At 48.4% G+C, this 21,317-nt stretch overlaps 1 protein-coding gene across 17 annotated transcripts in view; it reads left to right on the top strand.

Moving 5' to 3' along the window:
- Nucleotides 1–21,317, top strand: part of LOC111144685 (potassium calcium-activated channel subfamily M alpha 1) — a 726,020-nt gene that overhangs the window by 213,319 nt on the left and 491,384 nt on the right. For 15 of the 17 annotated variants that reach the window (XM_022499102.1, XM_022499098.1, XM_022499101.1 and 12 more), the window contains exon 2: nucleotides 3,153–3,314. The exons of the other annotated variants lie outside the window; for them this stretch is intronic. In XM_022499102.1, the coding sequence (XP_022354810.1) occupies nucleotides 3,153–3,314 (162 nt within the window). The remainder of the gene's footprint in view (nucleotides 1–3,152; nucleotides 3,315–21,317) is intronic. 17 annotated transcript variants of the gene reach the window in all.

Genomic DNA, 21,317 nt, shown 5'->3' with positions numbered 1-21,317 from the left:
CCCAGCACCAGGCCAAACACTGCACATGGTTTATCTGAGAGAAGCTTCACCGCCGTCTTGCTGGGGTTCGCTTGCTGATCCCCATTTACATGGAGGAGGTGAGGCGCGTGAGCTCCTCAGTGGCAGAGCTGACCAAGCCCCAGTGGGCTGTCTGCCTCCAGCCCTCTCAAGCTCTGTGCCTTCCTGGAAGCAATACCTGCTCTTAGTCACGTTGTTTGTGAAATGGGGATAACTCCACCTGCCTGCTGGATTATCGTAAGCTCTAAGCAAGATTGTACATGGAAAGCACTTAATTTTTAGTTGATGGCATCCCGTTCTGGCTTGATAAGTGGTGGCCCGTCACTGTCATATTGGGCATTGTCCCTTACAATTCCTTCCCTGCCTTGTGTCTCCACAAAGACACAACCTCTCCGGGCCTCTGCCCTCTCTTCTCTGGAGGAAGGGGTTGTACCTGCTGCTAGCAAGGGGTGCTTTGGCTGGAGGAGGCCAAAGGTGGCAACGCTGACCAGCTGGCAGCAGCCCCCCCCCGCCCCCGCCCCGAGCCCTAGCCTCCTTGCTGTCCTGCCGTTCCCCCAGGCCTGTCTCCCACTGTGGTAATTAAGCCCACGGCATCTAGTGTCAGCAAATAATAACACGGGCATTATCTTTCTTTAGTCTGTGTTTTTCCTGGCCTATCATAAAGTAATTAAAATAATGAATGCCTTGTAAAACAATAGTTAAGAGGGCTGGCAAAAGGGCATTCTCTGCAGTATACCTCTTGTGCTCTGAATTATTGATGCACTGAAACCACTGGGACTTGGGGGGGACTCCCTGCCTCCTGGCCCCTTCCAGGCGGCTTCTCTCCTCCAAGGTCTGCCAGTCTGCCAGGTGGCTGTGGAGCCTGAGCCTCCTGGGCTGAGGAGCAGCCTGTGGCCGTGGACCAGCTCTGACAGGTTGCTGGGGTGGGGTGTGGTGGACATTGCTTGGAAGGAGACACAGAGCCTCTGATTTAGAGGGTTATGCCCTGCCCCCACCTCTCCCTTGTCCACCCCCAACCCTGGGTTCTGAAAGAAACAGGGGGTGTTCTGTCCCAGGTGAAGAGAGAGGCTTGGAAAGAGCTGGGGGTTCAGGTCCGTGTCCCATTTTAGATCAGGCAGGGATGATTAAGCCATGCCAACATGATTAGGAATGGTGGTTCTCAAAGTGGGGTTCCCGGGCTGGTAGCATCGGTAGGTTCCGACACGGGGCCCAGCACTGTGTTTTAACGAGGCCTCTGAGTGGTTCTGATGCCCACTCGAACTTGAGAATCACTGCTTTCTAGTGCCGGTGGCTCAAGGAGAGGCGGGACGTGGTAGGACTAATGAACTGAAAGTGTGTTGTGTGCCTTTGGGCCCTGGTTAATCCCTCCAACATCTATGCGGCAGGCCATATTGTCCCCATCTTAGGGGGTGCGGGGTCCCAGTGGTCCCATGCGGCAGGAGAGCTGAATCTACACCAGCAGAATCTCCACGTGGTCAAGACTCGGGGTCCTAACAGGCCACTGAGACTGGCCTTAGGTGGCTTGGGTGGCAGAGTCCACAGGTGTGAGTAGGTGGCCCTGAGCGTGCCCACCCTGGGGCTCCCCACAGGCCTCCTCTCACATTGTTCTAGTTTCCCGGGGACCTCACACACCGGGAGAGACGGCATGAGCCCCCAGTGCTGCTGAGGCGCCTTCTGGCTTCTCGACTTCCCTCGAGCCCATGGAGGCCGGAAGGGGAGAACCGTGCGTCAGGAGTAGCTTGTGGCCTGCTTGCAAGTCCCCAAGAGGATGACTCATCCCGTGCATCTCAGCTCTCCTTTCCTCACTCTGCCTTACCCCCACTCACTGCAGACCAAGCTTTTCACGTCTGCCTTGGTTTCTCTCCCTTGCTCCAACTCACACTGTGTTTGCTTTGAAATTTGATTCTAAGCTTTTAAATTGAAGGGTGAACGTAATTGGCCCAGCATCTTTTTCTTCATCGGTACCTGCAAACATAATCTCAGTGGATATTTGAGTAGGGGGCCCAGTTAAATATATGTGTTATAGAATATATTTTTAGTATAGCTATGTGTCATGTAAAAAATTTGTATCTGAAACTCAGTTTTCTCTGGATGTCCTGTATTTTGTTTGTCATTCGTAGGCCCAGGAAGGGGCTGATACTCAGTGAGTATCACAAGGCAGACTGTGAATGAAAAATAAAACAGAAAGGTGGTGCTATTGGAAGGCGAGTTGGAGTTTTCAAAGGGTAGCCTGAGAAGATTTCATTGACAAAAGACTTGAGGGAGGTGAGGGAGTAAGTTTTGACCCTCTCTGGGAGAAGTAGGCAGAGGACACATTGCATATAAAAGCATGTGATTTAGGGCCCCACGTGGGGCTCATTTATCTGAGGAAGTCAACCTTGTTTAGTCAAGCATGTTTTTAGCCACAATTTATTCTCTTTTGTAATTAAAAAGGTCTGGTGTAGATTTCAGGCACAGCTGGATTCAGATGTTCAAATGATGACATCCGTATTCTGTCACTTATAGCTTCCTCTGTGGTGGCTTCATTCTCAGGGAAGGATTACTTTTCCTACTCTTTCTAGCAAAAGTCCCAGGCTTGAAGTGTATTGGGTTGGCATGGGTCATATAACCATCACTGGTCCAGCTGCTCTTGCTTAAGGGATGGGATCGTCTAATTAATCAGTCTCTATTCCTAGAGCCATTGTGGGCCTTCAGTTCTTTTTGAACTACACAGATCGAGATGAGGAGTTGGGGATTTTCTTAAGAAAGATCGAGCACTCCTATGAGCTGGATAGGAAGGCTGGGTGGGTGGAGACCACAGCATGCCATCCTCACCTCCTTCATAGTTATTCCCGACCCTAGACGAGATGATTTCTGTCCTGAGCTTCGTGATTTTTTTTTCCCTTTAAAGTGGAAGGAGATCAATTTCATTCTATCTTTCACAAAGATATTTTAAGAGAAAATAAAGAAAAGATTCTTTAAGAAAAAGATTTAAAAGAAAACCAAGCCATCATGCATTCCATCTCCCTGCCCCTTGTACCTTCAAGCCAGTTCCCACATCAGCCAGGACCCTTCCAACTTTGATTCTTTTGGGTAGGTTGTGTTTAATAAACTCAGTTGTTTCCTATTCTCAACCCTGTTCTCTCTGTTGCCAGGAGGCCCAGAAGATTAACAATGGCTCAAGCCAGGCGGATGGCACTCTCAAGCCAGTGGACGAAAAAGAGGAGGCAGTGGCAGCTGAGGTCGGCTGGATGACCTCTGTGAAGGACTGGGCAGGGGTGATGATATCTGCCCAGACACTGACTGGCAGAGTCCTGGTGAGTCCCCAACTCCCTCCCCCTTGGGGAGGCCTGCTGTCTGGTCCATGATGCCTTTGCTTAGAGGGACGCCATGTTTCCTGGGGCTTCTTCAGGCCTCGACTGTTGGGAAGTGGGGGGTGAACAGTGGGTTGTGGAGTAGAGGCCGGGTTCTCTGTATACATAAGCCAGTGGTTTGAGGGGGGATTTGCGTCTGGGGCAATGAGGGTCTGTTGGGAGGATGGAGAGCATTTCCTCTGCCAGCAGGGTAGGTGTATGCAGGCACGCACACACAAGGGTGCACGCATCCACAAGCAGGCACATAGACGCACACGTACACAGCTTGATAGTCTTGGAGAGGAGAAGGGAGTTGAAGCAATATGTGCTCAAAATTCTGCAGAGAGCCCATAAAGGATAAATGCCAGGATCCAGAGAGTTCTCTGTACGTGCCCATCGGCTCTCTTGGGTCTGCTCTCGGACAGGGGTTCTCCTGAGAAGGATGCTCTATTCCAAATGACTTCTTGCTACAATTCAGGAAGCTGCCCTTGCTGGGCCTGAAACTGGGGCTTGGTCAAGACTCATTTGGCTCAAAGGATGAATGGGAATGTTCTGACGGTTGGGTGAATCAAAGATGGGGCAGGAACACTGAAAACCTTGATGCTTCCTGGCAGAAGCTCAGTGAAGAGGGGATGAAAGATGTAGGGAGGAGGTGAAAGTTGACCCCTCAGGATCCTTCTTGGGGAGAACTCTGTGTTACGTTCGGAATGAATATCTCACAAACTGCTTGAGGGAGGGGATAAGACACTGAATATCATGCTTGTGTCACAAAGGTGGTAGCCAGACAGCCTTCAAGGAGGTCAAGGTTCTGTTAATGGAGGGAGCTTTCGGGAGCCGAGCCTTCTGGAGAGTCTGGATGTGAAGCTGTGGCTGTTGTTCGTTGATGGAAACATAGAAAGGGAAGAGATTTAAAGCTGGGGCTTGGGAGAGGAGGAGAGAGGAACCGGTGAGGCCAGTTACTGCCTGGAGCAAGACAACCCAGGTTGGTAGGACCAGGAAAGACGGGGAAGTACGGAGCATCTAATGAGGAAGTGAAGGTGGCTTGCCGCGGGCTGTGCCGCCATACCCCATCCTCCCCTTCCTGCAGAGTCTCCGGTAAAGGCTCCATTGCTCTTCTGTGCTTGTGCAGGAGTGGATTCTATGTAGGAAGCTTGTGGAGGTGGAATTCCAGGTCTGGGCATTCATGTGGGAAAAAACGCAGGCAGTGCGTTCTCTACCTGAGGTAGTGATTGTGGACGAGGCTCAGCAGACACTTTGGTTGCCCAGATGCGATGCCTGTCCCTTCCACGTGGCCACTGTGGCACTCTAGACAGCCCTAATTATCGTCATCAGCATCAGCCAAGAGTTACTGAGGATGACTTGGCCAGGCGTTTTTTCCAGCCCTATGGAAAACAATATGATCTAATTCCATTGCACCATGGACGGAAATTACTGAAGGAACGTCTGGAGGAGAAACACGATGAGTACAAGCCTCGTGTGGGTGTGTGTAGGGGGCGCTGAGCGTGGGGACATAGGAACCATAAAGAAAGCCTTTGTGGCACCTCACAGGGAGGAGATCCTTTGAGCTAAAACTTCCGTTTCAAGATGAACTGAGCCCATGCTTCATGACAGAGAAGACATCAAAGATAAAAGCTTGGAAACAAGAAAGGGACCACTTAGTGGGCCAGAAGCTGAGAAGAATACCTAAATAATAAACAATAAGGCAGAAAGCATTGGAGTTTGAACTGTGAGCTAACATCATGAATGTCTGTTGAGGAGAGGGGATCATCCCAGAGGGAGGAGAGGGGATCATCCCAGAGGTGGCAGAGAAAGGACATGGCATGGAGGGAGCGAGGACCAGGCTGTGAACACAGAGGCACCCGAGGGGACAGAGACCTGGGAAGGTGGGCTGGAGATAGCTTGTCATGTCTTCAAATGCCCAGCTAAGGAATTTGGACTGAATTTTGTAGGGAAAGGAGATTTTGAGGGAGGGGCATCACGATGGAAGGTTGTGCAGAGAGAAATACTAGTGGACAGGTGGAGGGCGGATTGGGGAGGCGGGAGCTTGAGGTGTGAGGGTCAGTCAGGACTGTGAGGTCTGGTGCTGGGGACAGGCCACGGCAGCAAGTCCTGAACGAGCACCGTGTGGTACAGGCAGGTGGGAAGAGGTGTTTTGGGAGCAGAACTCACAGACCAAGTACCCCAGTAGCCATCTTGATACTCCTGCTCACAGTAACATTCTCGAGAGCCTCTTGTGAGCCAGGCACTGTGCAAGGCCCTACACATTATGATCATGGCAAAGCACATGTTGTATTTGTTCCGTATTCCCGATTTTGCTGTTGGGCTGTAGGGATTCATTACAAGGAAGCAAGAGAGCCAGTCTTGTCAATGAATTCATCTCCATCTCACAGTCAAGGAACCCAAGGGTTGGGAAGGGCAACGCCTCGCTGAAGGCTATGCAGCCTGAAGTGACCCAGCCAGGCCTGAGCCTGCAAGCCTCCGGACTCCCTGTCTAGTGCTCTTTCCATGTCGTTACTTCCCAGTTGAAGACAATGCCTCTTCTTTTTCTAAGCCACTGGCAGCTGTCACTTTGGCTGTGACATTTTGCCATTACTGTCTGAGCCAGTTAGGTCCTGAGGTGGTTTAGCCTGATTCTTTTAACATTTGCATGGAGGAGCGCGGTGATGCCAGCTGCTCTCTGAAGGTCTCCTTGGAGAAAATTCTGCCCAGGCCGCTCTGGCTCTCTCAGAGCAGAGCAGGTCCCGCTGCACGGAGAGTAGACGTCTGGGAGTTCCAGGCCGTACCTCCAGAACAGGCCTCTCCTTCAGGAGAAGGCGGGGCTTTGCTCTGAGGAGGGAGCAGATTTCACGTGGAAGTCTCAGCGCGCACCAGAACGCGGCGCTGCCTGTGCAGAACCCAAATTTGTGTTTGTCTTGAACTGTCCAAATGTTTATCCTTGCAACAATGGGACGGAAGCAAGACTAGACATCCAGCTGTTCGGAGTTTCCCTTTTCAATTTTTATTTTATTTTTTGACACATGGCTCAGGAGCTTGGCCTCCACACCTGGGCCCCTTTCTTACCTGTCTGGTTGTCACAGATGAGAGTCTCAGAGCTAGGCATTGTGGGTAAGGCCCAGGTTGGGAAAGATTCCCCAAGACAACCCCAGCACATCTGTAGACGCACCTGCTATCTGGGCTCTCTCAGACGAGCACATGGTTCGTGCAGCTAAGTACTTATTTCTTACCTGCCCCTGGCACTATTCTAGGCCCTGGGCGTAAAGCCATGAGCAGGAGAGATGCAGGGCGTGAACTATTTATATTGATAGACTAGATTTAAAGTTGTAGGGCTCCGTGTGCAAAAGGATAAATGATAGTTACCATTCAGCAGCGCTTTTCCTAGTTCCCACCTGGAGCTTCGGCTTCGGGTCTCGGAATAGCCTGCCTTGTCTCTCGCTGTGGCACTCAGGCTTAGTTAGCTTCAGGAGAAGAACCAGACCGGACCGAGTCTCCTCTTGGAGTGCATGGCTAAGGGGTTCTGCGTCGAAGTGAGCACCAGGCTGACAAGCGTTGCGGCTTCCTTCCTTTATTTATTTTTTTAAATGAAAGATATTTATTATTTTCTGATTATGAGAGGGGGCGCATGCTTATGTCAAAATTTGGGAATATACTGGAAGAATTGGTGTAAAGCCCACTTTGGGACGTGGAGTTGGCCACAGGACTGCTCGGCGTAACAGTAAATGCTGTGGAGATGCTTCCCAGCCGTTGGGGTGTTGCTGGGGCCTTTGTTCACCACAACTGCTGTTCCTTTTATGCACAGTCTCAGGAGATAGGTAGTTCTTCGTGCCAGGGATTGCTGTGGTCTTCCTGGTGGACCTTCAGGGAACACTTCAAATTGGGAAAGGGATCATGGCCCTCTCCTTGTAAGGGCTGCTGCGAGCCAAGTTCATGGCCCACGGAAAGCACACAACACCTCAAGATTTGCATTCCCTAAATTCACAACCCCTCACTACATCTATGCGTCCTTTGGCTCATTTTCCCTTTGTCCTGATTGTCTTACCCTCCTCCTCACACTTTACATGTCTGTGGTTATACGCTGCATTACTGGTTGGTGAGCTAATTACATTTTTCTAAGATTAAGGTGGTATATATAAATAAAGAGGGCAAGAAACAGAGTAGGCTTTTGTATTGCTTGGTTGTACGTTACAGAATCATAAGCCAAAGTCAGTAGTAGAGTTAGTCTAGTTCAGGGTTGGGAAGGTATTCTGCAAGGGGTCAGATAGTAAAGGTTTTAGGTTTTGCAGATCTAGGGACCCTGTCACAACTACTCAGCTCCACCATTGTCATTTGAAAGCAGCTGTGGACAATACACAGATGTGACTGTGCTCCCGGAAAACTTGCCAAAAACAAGTGGTGGGCCAGACTGTTGTTCGTGGCCATAGGTTGCTGACCCATGGTCTGTTTACTTGCTTACTTAGTAAGTATATCAAAAGGCAGAAAGAACTTCCTTAAGAAGGAATCTTGTAAGGTAATATATCACAAGAGTTATAGTACCAGAGAACCCATTTATAATGAGGAAAGTTACAGACACACAGAAACACAGACGGCTAAATGTTGGCACACATACACACTCACCCCATCTCTGTTAAGCATTTTATTTCCGAACATTCTTATTTATTAATCCCTACATTGATCTCTGAGTGGCTGTCTCTCTAAGAAAACACTATGTCCCGTGGCCACGCATGGCCTCACCTCAAGGTGCAAGCTGGGTCTACATGTCTACATTGCTTGGGCCATACTACAAGCCCTTTATACATTCAGTAATTTGTGCTTCTCTTCAAAGATTGGTTTTTGTCTATATAATGATCGGCTCCTTGAGCAAAGATAGAACTCCCAGAATGGTTCCTTTTGGTTATTTTCCTCCATATTCCCATGCCACTACATTTGAATATTGTTCCAGGAGGCATCTAGATCTAATCCATGGACTGAGAAGATAGACTACTTGCTTTGCTGTCGTTGGGATGATTTGTTGAAGAAGGAGAAAGAAAAACACCAATCTTTCCCCTTATCTTCCTAAATGCATTGTCCGTGTGGCATTTTACTTCACATTCTGTACACAGGCTGGGCCATTCTATCTTCATCACCCGGGGCCCCAAAGAAAATATGTATCAAATGCGCCTTTCAAACAGAAATAATCCTGTCGGTTTAATAGGGTTAAATAGACGTGTTCTGTTGTGCCATTTGCACGTGAAGTTGGACCGGTTGGACAAAATGGCGTTGCACGTGGGTATGCGCCTAATCAACTATGTGACATTTATTGCTTTCATTTCTCCCTTTAGGTGACTCATGGTGCTGCTGACATTTCTTATCAGCATCCTGTAGTTTTCTTTTCCAGGGCTGCCTGGTGGCAAGTTCACACACAGCTCATATTTCCATCTCTCTTTTCCTCTCATCCGCACTCCCTCCCCTTTTTATTACATTTCAGGCAAATCTACATAAAATTTTTATAATCACCTACAAATGTCCTATGTCGCGGAAAGACCAGAGATGTCACGGGCCTGCATTCTTTGTAAGAATGTTCTCATAGTGAAGGGGAAGGTCCTGCCGTCTGTGCACTTGGGAGTCGATTTTGTTTGAGTTTTTTTTTTAAACTCCCCTAAGGAGGCGTCTTTGGAAGGAAATGCATGGCAGTTGCTCTCCAAGACTTAATAATGGCTCTTTATTTTATCCTATGCAGAGTTTATATTTTGGATATGAATCAGTAGGTCAAGGAAGGGGTGCTTTCTTTATATCATTAAACAGGAAATGTTTGTCCTCACCTTGAAGGGTGCACTAGGTTGCCCTAGGTCTGTTACTTGTGACCCAGCACCATTGGGTGGGAAAACGTGAGTCAGAGAAGTCACTGAATCCAGCAGGCACTCATGATAGGTGGTGAGCTGCCTGTCACTGGAGAAGTTCAAAGACAGGCAGGATCACATTTGGTGCCGTTGCTGCCGGTTGCTTAGACTTCATCCTCACTGCTTTAATTGGCTTCTACAGAAAACTAGATCTAGGAGATGCTCTAGGATAAAAATGGGTTTCCTGGAACTTGGACAGATTTCCTTTCTCTCTTGTTTTTGAGATTTGTCAATGCATATCAACATGCAAGGCTTTTAAAGAAGTCCTGTGGTTAAAAAGGCAGAAAGGCTTTGCTTTGCCCAACGTTTCCCATTCCTATTTCACCATTAAACCCTTTCCTTAGGAAAAACCTGTAGGCATCATAAAGAACACACTTTGGGATACATTTAAGTAGTCCAGGGATCAGTGAACTGCAACCTGTGGTCCAAATCTAGCTCACTGCCTGTTTGGCTCCCAAGCTCGCAAGCTAAGGATGGTTTTAACATTTTTAATGGTGTTTAAAAAAAAAAAATCAAAAGAATATCTTGTGACATGTGGAGTTATATGAAATTCAAATTTCAGTGTTCATAAACAAAGCTTTATTGGGACACAGCCATGCTCACTCATTTACATATTGTCTATGGCTGCTTTTGTCCTGAACTGCAATGCAGAATAGAGTAGTATCCACAGAGTCCAAAATACCCACCAGCCTAAAATAGTTCCTGTCTGGCCCTGTACAGAAGACGTTTGCCAGCCCCCGAACTAAATCATTAAATTCCCCCTCTGCTCCATGACTATCAGTGTTTCTAAGCAGCGAGCGGGATTTGCCCCACCGTTCCCCGCAGCACAAGTTCATGAATAAGGTGTCCCATCTAGCCCCTTCGGCGGACCTTGAGGACCACAACCTTGACTAAATGATGTCACAGAGGTGGGGAGACAAGGACAGAGCCAGGTGGCCCCCCCAAGTTCGGCAGCAGGTTCCCAGCTGGCTCAGTTAATGGGTCTCCCTTTCCCAAGGTCAGTGGCATGCGTCTGGGAACTCTGCAGCAGGGTCACTCTGGTTATCTCCACTGTCTGCATCTCCTGCTTTCAGTCTTCCCCGGGCCCTGCCCAGCAGCCAGAGTCCAGTCCCTGCCACAGAGGACACGCCTGGCTCAGGCCTAGAGGCCCCGCATCTTGGCCACACCAGCTGCTCGTCTGCACTGCTGGTCTACGGGCCACGTGCTCTGTGAGCCAGCCTCCCCAGCGCCTTCTGTAAGGAGCAGCTGTTAATTTTACTAGCTGGTGTGTTGGCTTCTCTGGCCTCCCCTGTGAAAATGAAGGAGAGTTTCAGAAATGAATCCTCGGATAGCTCATGGGGTGAGGAAAAGCCTCCTGGCCCAGGAGCAGGCTGCTTCAGCCTGGCTGTTTGTCTCTGACCCCCAGGGGCCTCTGGGCTCGGTGCCCTGTGCTTGTGCCCCATTGCCTCTCTCCTCCGGGGTTTCTGGGGGGAGTGGGTGCCTGTGTTGTCCTCCCACCTTATCTGTCTGTTCATTCATTCATCGACATCCATTCGTCCATCTGTCTCATCCATGTGCCTTCACTGGTGTTCCCTGGCACACGGAATTGAATGTAGTGCCCGGCAGATGCCTGATCAGTAAGGTAGGGCATCGCAGGGCTCTCCTGTGCCGGTCACCCTTGCTTCTGTTCTTCCTGTTGCAGCTTCTGGGTATGGGCTGGGAGACAGGACACCTGCCCTTCTCTGAGCCAGCGTTCTCTGATGGGAGCTCCTACTCTCTTGTTCTCCATCTGGCTCCTTGTGTCTTTTTCTCATTGGGTTGGAACCAACAAGGAGGATAGGTAGAACACTCAGCCTCCCAGCATGTCCAGCTCCTGCTTTTCCTCCCACCCTGGGACATGCATCCTCAGGAAAGGAGGCTGGGGGCTGTTAGGCATGGTCCCGTAGGGTGCTTAGGGACCCACCCTCTGCAGCCCTTCTGCTGAGTCCCAGCTGGCCCTTCTCTAGAGCTTTGACCCTGCATGAGTGGCTTCAGTTTTGGTGCCTCAGTTTTCTCATCTGTCCAGTGGCCATAGTAATAGTCCCTGTTTCTTAATCTTGTAAGGATTTGATGCATCTGTATATATAGGATGTTTAGAATCGTGGTTATTATAGGTTGAATGCTTACTAAGCATTAGCTATTATCACTTTGCCCTTGTTGTGTGACCCCAACATGTCTTGGAGGAAATGGGCTGCTGTGGGGGGAGTGGAGAATAAATCCTTTCCTGCAGCAGAGTTGGAGCAGCCCTTGGACCTCACCACACTCAGATGTCTACTCAGAGTGCCGAACCAGTCTGGGCATGGCCATTTGAAAGGGCTCTTGAATGTCCCAAGCAGGCCTTGGTTTGGGTCCAGCCAGCTGATGATGTTTGCTCCATGCACACAATTCAGGCCCTGTCATTTCTGAAGCTGGCTCATGCCAGCCTGACTCACCAATGTCAAGTCAGCCAGGAAATTCTCACTTCATGTAGCCTCCTGGAGCGGGCCGGGGGCTGCAGTGCAGACTGGGCTCACCCTGGGAGCCATGCATCCCAGGAGCATGTGTCATAGGAAATGCCTTAGCAGGATGACAAACGGGTCTTGTAGGAAAAGGGTCAAGTGCACTCACTGTGGTCCCCCTGTGCAGTCCTTCCTGGGTATGGGATGAGACTGACAGAGCCGATTTCAGAGAACATGTCATCTCCAGTATGCAGGGAGGTGTCTTCAACATTCATTTTGGTGGGCAGCACCACAAACCTGTTGGAAGGATGCAGGAACGTGTCCTGTCACCAGGAGAGGACACATATTCTGCTGTACATGCAAGGCACCTCCCTGGAGCTATTCATTCATTCTTTCAGACATTCCTGGAAGATCTACTAGGTGTCAGATGTTATTTAAGGCACTGGACACATGTTAGTTCTTCTAGCAAAATCTGCAAAGTGAAATCATTCAGAATGTTGAAAGTGCAAATGGTATGCCTACATTTTGCTGCAATGCTCTAGGTGGCAAGATTTTTGAAGTACTTTGGTCATACATCAGAGCCCATGACCTCTCCATCCGTCCTTGGACAGGCCTGGGACCCCGACTTTTTCAGTCCTGGTCATACATCCTGTGTATGCCTGCCGCTGGCCCCGAGGGGCCTGAGCAAATGTGTTTCATGACTAACTTCTTTCCCATCCAGTAAAAGCTGGCACCCCCTGGAGGCTTTGGAGGAAATGGAATGGTTGTATTTGGGGCCCACCATCTTGTGCTCGGAGAGTTTTCTCACTTGGCTTTTCCCCCAGAGCCTTTGGAGGACACCCATGCTTTAGCCACCCCTGTTTGCCAGAAAAATGCCCTGGTGGAGTGAAACTCTTCTTAGAGCCTCCATTTCAGCTGTGTAGAAGTTTGTTTAGCAGGGAGACTCAAAAATAGGGATGACGTGGATGACAAAGTCGCCAGCCGTTGTCATTGCTGGGGGCACGTGCTTACAGAGTCACACTCGGGACCACACACAAGCTGATGCTTCCAAGTTTAGTTTACTAGGCTATGTTTAGGAAGAGGCAGACTGACTCGTGCCTGTAGGCCCCAAACATCCCGATTTGGTGCACTAGAAGCCCCATTTTTAGGGTCTGGGTCCAGAATGAGGTCTTTTCCAGAAAAACAACTACTTCAGGGGAATGACAACAACAGAAATCCACCATTTGCCCTAAAAATTTTATTGCAAAAAATGTTCTCTAGCGTTTGAGTAGTGAGGGAACTAGGGCAGGACATTTGCTTGTCTGTCTTTCTTAAGGAATTAGGGCACTCGGAAACTCCATTAAATGCGCTCAGGCCTTTTAAGCAGCAGGCCCATGTTTTTGCTCATCCAGTTAATTTTAGTTCATACAGTTGGCCTGGTGCTGGTATAGAAGATCACGACAATGCCCGGAAGCCGGGGACCTGTTTGAATGGAAGCTTGGTTCCTAGTTCCCAAGCCTGCTGGGACCCAGGTCTTTCCCTAGGGCTTGGGCACTTACCTGTCAGCTCTATGTGCCTCCTGCCCAGGCAAGCAGACCTCTGGGCCTTCCGTGTTTGTTGGACGCAGGTGAATCCAGAAACTTGATACACAGGTCTGTGGAGAATCCAGGGTCCAGCAGATTGCTCTGATGGGTCGAGAAACCCTCACCTTCCTAGGTCTGTCCCCAGCCTGCCTCAGCAGAGAGGCTGCATTTTGACCTTTTCCCCCATCTCTGTTTTAAGCTTCTTTCCTTTTGGTGGCTCTTGGTGAAGTGACAGTCTTTTTTTTTTTTTTTTTTAACTTTAAAAATTTTTTTTATAAACATATAATGTATTATTAGTCCCAGGGGTACAGGTCTGGTGACGTAACAGTCTTAAGGGAAACAGGGAGCAGCTCATTGAAAAAGGGAGAAGAAAAGACCCTGTTCTTACACCACCTTCTCTTCAATTTGGGCTATGCTTACATTAAAAATATCTTGAGGGGTGCCTGGGTGGCTCAGTGGGTTAAAGCCTCTGCCTTTGGCTCAGGTCATGATCCCGGGGTCCTGGGATCGAGCCCCGCGTTGGGCTCTCTGCTCAGCAGGGAGCCTGCTTCCCCCCCACCCCGCCCCGCCGCCCTCTCTGCCTGCCTCTCTGCTTACTTGTGATCTCTGTTAAATAAATAAATAAATCTTAAAAAAAAAAAAAAGCTTGAAACAGAGGCCGAATTGCAAAAGGGTGGCATTTCAGAGGGCACTCTGCTGGCTCCCTGGCTGCCACCTGTGCCTGCTAGTTCCATTAGCCTCTGAACCCTGACTTGCTCAGGAAGGCGTGGGGTTTGGAATCCCACTGGGAGGTATCCAGAACATTCTCCTGGTGTGTAAAGCTAGATCTCTCTGGAGGTAATTATATCAGCTGGGCATTCATGGAACCTTCTGCCTGGGATTGTGCTTTAGGGGTGGAAAATAGCTTCCTGCAAAGGAAAAGGGTTGTTTTCAGGAGCTGCCTAATTGCACAGGCACCTGCGTGGGCTCCTGGGGAAGCTGCCTTAAGGTTATCATCTCCCTCTGAGCCATGAGGTGGGCAACTTGGTTTCTTGGACCTTAGACCTGTCCAGGAAGAAAGCATAGAGCATCTGAAAAAAAGAAAACCGTTTGCTCACCCACGTTCATGCAGCATATCTCTCTGGGCCTTGGGGATTAGTGACAGTGTTCGAGATCAGTTTGGGAAATAAAAGTAGAGGTGACGACCACTTTCTTTCATCTGAGGAACTGTGGTCAGCTGAAAACTAACTGGGTTCTTATTCTGGCTCCGTTGTAACTTCCTGGTGACCTTGGACAAGTCAGTTCTCTTTCAAGGTCTTGGTGTCTCTATGAATGAAACAAGAGCATAGCAATAGTGTGTTCCCTTGTGGCCGCAAATGTGTCTGTGTTTTCTCATTCTCTCTACCATCCTTCAGTCCATAAAGACAGTGAGGGTTTACCTCTGACCCATGTGTTCTTCGCAATGTGCTGGACGCTGGGAGAGCTACAAAAGGAAAAAGAAGAGTAATCTTTTTCTCATCTTCTGGAGCAACTGAGGAGAAGGAGGAGATCGGACAGGGAGTCCCTGTTGGACCCTTCCCTGACTTCTTGTTTCATTTCAAATAACATCTAAAACTCTCCCTGTGTGAGAGGGCCTCTGCCTCACACTCCCCTAAGATTCTTTTCCTCTCAGATTCCTTTTTAGGCAGATCTCAATATGCAGAAAGGAAAGCATCTAGCAGAGGGAGCAGGACCTGTAACTGTGGAGCTGGGCTAGAGCAAGGATGTCCTGAGAGGAGAGGTCGCCTCCCCAAGGCCAGGTTCTCCCAGGGGAAGTGGGCTTCTTTTAAACCATTTCAATCTTGGATCCTCCTTGACTTATCTTTAAACCGTCGGAATCCTCCAAGGGGATCGTGTTACGACTCGGTAACCACACTAGCACCAACACTGACTTTAAGAGAAGTCTTCTTCCTGACTCTGTTTGGGGAGACCTTGAGTGACATACAGCTTCTGTCCTTTGCTGTGACAGAAGTGCTATTGAAGTAACTCACATGTTCCTGGAAGCCCATTCCTCTTCTGGAGGTAGAAGCGGTACCTATAAACATCTAGGAGGAGGCACATTGGGTGCCTGGTGGCTCAGTTGGTTAACTGTCTGCCTTCGGCTCAGGTCATGATCCCAGGGTCCTGGGATCAAGTCCCATGTCGGGCTCTCCAACTTCTCCCCTCTACCCTTCCGCCTCTGCTCACAATCTCTCTCTCTCTAATAAATAAATAAAATCTTTAAAAAAGAGGCACATTTATTTAAAATGGTGAGCGACAGAGGTACCCGAGAGGGGTTGAGCAGTGAGGAAGCCTCACTGTCATGAAAGTCATTTTTTTAAATCTCAGGAGCAAGGTGGCATACCCCAGAGACTGGCGGGAGCTGCTAGGCGAACCCTACATTCCCAGCAAGGGTGCAAACGTTGTGGGTGGGTGATTGGTGGATTGGGCGTCGTGAAAGTTCCCCAAATGAAGCTTCATTTTGGGTGAACTTCGATGAGCTTAAACACACACACACACACACACACACACACAAACCACAGCAAACCCTCAGTTGACTCCAGTGTTCTCCATTTAATGAACCTGATTTAAGCAAAGACTGTCTCAATCCTTGGGAGTAAAGACTGAGTGTCACTGTTCCTGTGACCGGTGCCCACTTTTGCAAACCAATGGGTGTGTCTGGTTGTTTCCCCAGAAAGTTTCAGGGCTAAAGCAAGTTTCAATAGCACCCTGACCCCAAGTGAGTTGCCAGGCTGGGGGCTCAGGGTCATTGCCAGCAGACATACCTTGTGGAGGCAACGAGGCAAGCCATCCTTCCAGGCATCAGAGATGCAATTCCTCTTCCCTGGGGTGTGATGGAGAGCTCCAGATAGAGAGACCAGAGATAAATAAGAAATGAGATTCTCTTTCATTTAGCTCTCAGACACAGCCTCTAGTGCTAATTATTTCTGCGGTAGATTTTGTCAGACCTCTAATTCCTCTCCTTTTGCCATAGGTGGTATATTTTAGAGATGCAAAATGACATGAAAAACAATCCACTTTCCTGAAAGATAATTTTGTGTACATGAAACAGACGCACTAAGCCATTTATAAGCGAGCTGTTTGTTCTTAGGAATCTGGAGAAAATCTGAATTTCTAATTTCAGGCTCTTTAATAATTTTCAAAAGAACCAACAGTAATAATTAAATGTCTTTGAACTTCCCTAGGCTGTCTTCTATTCCATGATTGCAAAGCACTGGAAAAGAAATAGAATTCTTTACCTGGATGAACTCCTTAAGAGGGTGGAGCGGACATTGGCCCCAGGAGGTACTTTCTAGCAGAACTGGGGGAACCCAAGGTAAAGAGGTTCAAGGAAAATGCTCAAGGTCACTTTCAGAGCTTCAGACATGCAGTGAGGGCCTCAACGTTGGCGTTTTCTTCATAGCCTGGGCTGCTAAGACTTGGGAGAAGGCCACAGAGAGGGAGAGAGTTAGAACTTAGTTAAGGGGATTTGTAATGAGAATACATGTGACACGCAGCGTTCTGCGGCTTTGGTGTTCAAGGATTAGAAGAGATCTGGTCCAGGGATTGGTGAACGTGTCATCTCCTGGGCCCGCTTTGATTAACTGGTAGTGGTTCCAAGAATGCTTTGCTGAAGATTCAAGGCTCGGCAGCAAAGACGAACTGGGGCTCCGCTTTCCAGACTGTTATGATTGATTAGTGATTCCCGTCACGAGCAGTGGCTTGAAAGGGGGGCACTGCTGGTGTGATTTATGCCCTGTGATGCCCTAGGTGTCTCTCTTCTAGGTCATTCTCCCTCACTGCACGTGTAAGTAAAGTGAGGCGGCTTGTCCAAGGTCATGTAGTCAGTCCCAAGCAGGATATGGACAAGAGCCCACGTTTCCTGACTCTCTAGCATTGGATACCCCAGCTCCATAGGTTAGGTCCCAGAGGAGCAGAAAGTTGTCAGCTTCCTTTTTGAGCTGCCTTTTTCTTTCCTTTCCATTCCTTTCTTCCTTCCATCCTTTCTTCTTTCTCATGTTGTAGCCTGATTTCAGCTTTTTATTTATATCTGGAGACTTGCTTTAGTGTTTGGAGAAGCAGAGGGGCTGGATTTCAGGTCCACGGTGATTCTACAGACAAACAGAAATGCTAGCACCATTTTCTCATTTGTAAGGTCCCCTCTCAAAACCTCCCTTAAGCACGGAGCACGCGCGGGTCACGTCACAGCCTTTTCCACTGCGGAGCTTTGCCCTTGGCCCGCTCCCGGGTTCCACTCTCCCCATCCCTGCAGATGCCTCTCCCCCGCCCTGCTCCCTGACACTCTATGAAACGCTTTTGGTGGGGGCTCATGCGTCATCCTTCCCTCTAAGTCTTCAGAAGCCTCACCTCCTGTTTCTTCCTGTTTTCTTCTTTAATGATTCACCTCTCAGATATTCATGCTCACACCTTAATGGTTGTGCTTACAAAGATAAATACATTTTGCCTCGGACCAAGAGCAGCGTCTGCCCTGACTTGAATTCAAAAGTTTGCAAGAGTGGCTGGATGGGAGCAAGGGTAGAGTCCTGGGCTTTTATCCTGGGAACCATAAAAGTTTGCTAAGATTTTATTGCCTCCATCAAGATGAAAATGGGATTCCAAGGCTTCAAATATGATAGATAAATAATAAGGAAAACTCTGGCTTTTGTCAAAGCCAAGTTCTCTTTACCAGTTTTATGAGTCTTCTGTTGTGCCCGCACCTTGACATCTATTTCATTCTGATGTCAGACAGAACCTTCCCTGGGAATTTATGCAAAACTGGGGCCGGATATAGGATTTTGGACAATTGGTAAAACTCAGAAGAAGGCTGATAAATCGTGTGCTTGGGCCATAACTCACTTCCAACCTCAGTGTCCATCCCTTGGTTCTTGCTTCTCTTCTTCCAGGCTAATGGGGATGGTTGTAGAAAACTCCATTAGCGGACAGACCCAGGCTGGGTTGGGATTCTGGGGTTGGGATGGATAGAGCCATGTAACAAACAGGACTGTGGTTGCACATACCAGGCAAGCTTTCGTGTTTAGGGTGGCTGGGATTTGAATGGTGTCTTCAGCAGCCAGCCGTGCACAACTGTAAAAGCCGTCCCTTCCATTTCCATGCACGTCTCACCTTCTTTAGGAGGCAGTGCTCCAGGGAGCCCAGGTGCCGGGCTGGGTGGCTAAGAACATACCCCGTGAGTGCTCCCTGGAACTCGTTTCTGATTTGAGTGCTTGCGTGGTGGGAAACTGATACAGACATCTCGCATCCTGGCAGTAGCAGAATCCTTGAATTTGCCCCCGTGCTGCTGCCTCCGTTGTCCTGGCTGAGGCCCTGTCACCTCCTCCTTCCTCCATTCATAGCAACTGCTGTGTTACTCTCCCCAGTTGTCCCATCCCTTCCCTTTGGCCCACCTTGCATGCCACTGCCAGATGCCATGTGCCTCCTTAAAGCCAGCTTTGCTTTGGTCCCCCCATGGATCAGGGACCTTCAGTAGCTTCCCATGTCCTCAAGCCCAGACTCTTTATGCAGAGAGGGTCAGGGCTTACCATCCTCTGGCCCCCAGTCTTCTCCACACCCTCCGTGAGTTCAAATCCTGCTCACCCTTAAGGTGCGGTGCAGGGTCCTCCCTCCCGCATAACCCAGCATTCTTGTTCACTGTTCACTTACACTCGTGCAGGTGACCTCTGTGCCCTATCAAAGGCCCTGGCTGAATGGCTCAGGGCACTGGCTCTAGAGCCAGCCTGGCTGAGTTTGACTCCTGCTTTGCCGGGTACTTGTGTGACCTAGGGCCCATGACAGGAGCCAGCAGTAGTACCTGTCTCCAAGGGATATTATAAGGACTAAATAAGCTAATATTTGTAAAGTGCTCAGAACAGTAGCTGGCACAGGCTAAATATTATATAAATTGTTTGTTAAATAAATATAATAAAATTTCAGATTTCTTGAGAACAGGAAACTTGTTTTTTAATATTATAATCCCTTTGTCTCTTATACTGAGCTAAGATAATCCTGAACCAGATTGCTGTGACAATGAAATTTTTTTTTTTAAAGATTTTATTTATTTATTTGACAGACAGAGATCACAAGTAGGCAGAGAGGCAGGCAGAGAGAGAGAGAGAGGAGGAAGCAGGCTCCCTGCAGAGCAGAGAGCCCGATGTGGGGCTCAATCCCAGGACCCTGGGATCATGACCTGAGCCAAAGGCAGAGGCCTTAACCCACTCAGCCACCCAGGCGCCCCTGTGACAATGAAATTTAAGAGAGAGAGAGAGAGAGGGAGAGAGAGGGAGAAAGGGAGAGAGAGAATATATACATGTGAAAGCACTTTGTCGGTTGTTCATTCAGCTGAAATTATTGAGTATCTGGAAGTACCAGGCTCTGTGCTCAGTAGTTGCTAATGATCCAAGTGGGATGACATCCAGTTTCAATATTCAAGGAGCTCACGGTCTAGGGGAAAGGACAGAGATGTAAGTCTGTGACTAAACATTTTGGCTCTAGCTCTATGGAAGATGAGTAGCAGCCCTTATTCTGATCTCACCCCCATCTGAAGGATGAGAAAACCAAGGCACAGAGATTTTCTTAGTAACTTAGGCAAGACCGCAGATCCACTAAGATTCAGAATTTGGATTTTTTAAAAAGATTTACTTACTTATTTTATTTTAGAGAAAGAGAAAGTGAGGGAGGGAAAGGGCAGAGGGAGAGAATCCCAAGCAGAGAATCCCTGCTGAGGGCAGAGCTGGACACGGGGCTTGATCTCGTGGCCCCGTGATCATGACCTGAGTTGAAATCAAGAGTCAGACGCTTAACTGACTGAACTACCCAGCTGCCCCCAGAATTAGAATTTAAACCTAGGTTCCCGTGACTCGGTGGCTTAAGCTCTTTCCGCTATATCATGGTGCTGCTTGTTCAAGAACAAGCGAAGGAAGAATGCCTGAAATGAAGAACACAGCAAACAACAGGTGTTGGCGAGGATGTGGAGATAAAGGAACCCGGATGCCTTGTTGGTGGGAATGCAAACTGACGTAGCCACTGTGGGAAACAGAATGGAGGTTCCTCAAAAAATTAAAAATGGAATTGTGTATGATCCCATAGTTTCTTTACTGGGCGTTTACGCAAAGCAAACGAAGACATTAATTCAGAAAGACAAATGCACCCGCATGTTTAGTGCAACATTATTTACAATAACCAAGATGCGGAAGCAACTCGAGTGTCCATTGGTAGAAGGATGGATAAAGAAGACGTGATATGTATATATACTTATACATACCCATATGGACTATTATTTGGCCATTAAAAAGGAGATTTTGCCATTCACAACAACATGGATGGACCTAGAGGGTGTAGTGTTAAGTGAAATAAGTCAGAGAAAGACAAATACCATATGATTTCACTCATATGTGGAATTTAAGTAACAAACAAAGAAGAAAAAGAGACAAAACACCAGAATAAACTGAAGGTTGCTCGCGGAGGGTGAGGGAGTTAGGGATGGTGAAATAGGTGAAGAGGATTACGAGTTCACTTATCTTCATGAGTGCTGAGACGTGTGTAGACTTGTTGAGTCATCATCTTGTATACCTGAAACTAATATAACACTGTATGTTAATTATAATTTAATAACTTTAAAAAAAAAAAAAGATGAGTGAAGGAAGGAGTGACGGTGTGAAGGAATGAACTGGAAGATCCCGAAGACATGGCACTAGGAAGAACAACTCAAACCAGGGATTTGCCATACAGGGCGAGTTCCATGTCAGGTTGCGCAGGTAGTAAATCGCCGAGGCCATAATCGTTTGTCCTCTCAAGCATTTTCTATGGTAGACAGGAGGCACAGTTTCATTGCTTCCCTTTTTGGGGCCACCTCACCCCTTTTGTCACTCCTTGATGGCCTTCTGCCATTTCTCTCTGAGGCAAAGGTGGTTTTATTTCGATCTCCTCTGGGTCATGCTGAGGACAAGAAGTGAATGTGACGACGGATGGAAAAAGTACTTAACCATTTGCTTTTTGATCTGCTTTCACCATAATGGGTCCATTTGGAAGGCTTCTGTAGGTACAGGGACAATGTCCACTGGGCTTCATTAGCCACTAAGTGAT

The sequence above is a fragment of the Enhydra lutris genome, unplaced genomic scaffold (genome assembly GCF_002288905.1).
Source record: "Enhydra lutris kenyoni isolate GAN:26980312 unplaced genomic scaffold, ASM228890v2 scaffoldscaffold12, whole genome shotgun sequence".
NCBI classification, from domain to species: Eukaryota; Metazoa; Chordata; class Mammalia; order Carnivora; family Mustelidae; genus Enhydra; species Enhydra lutris.
This window is presented reverse-complemented; position numbering and strand designations above follow the sequence as displayed.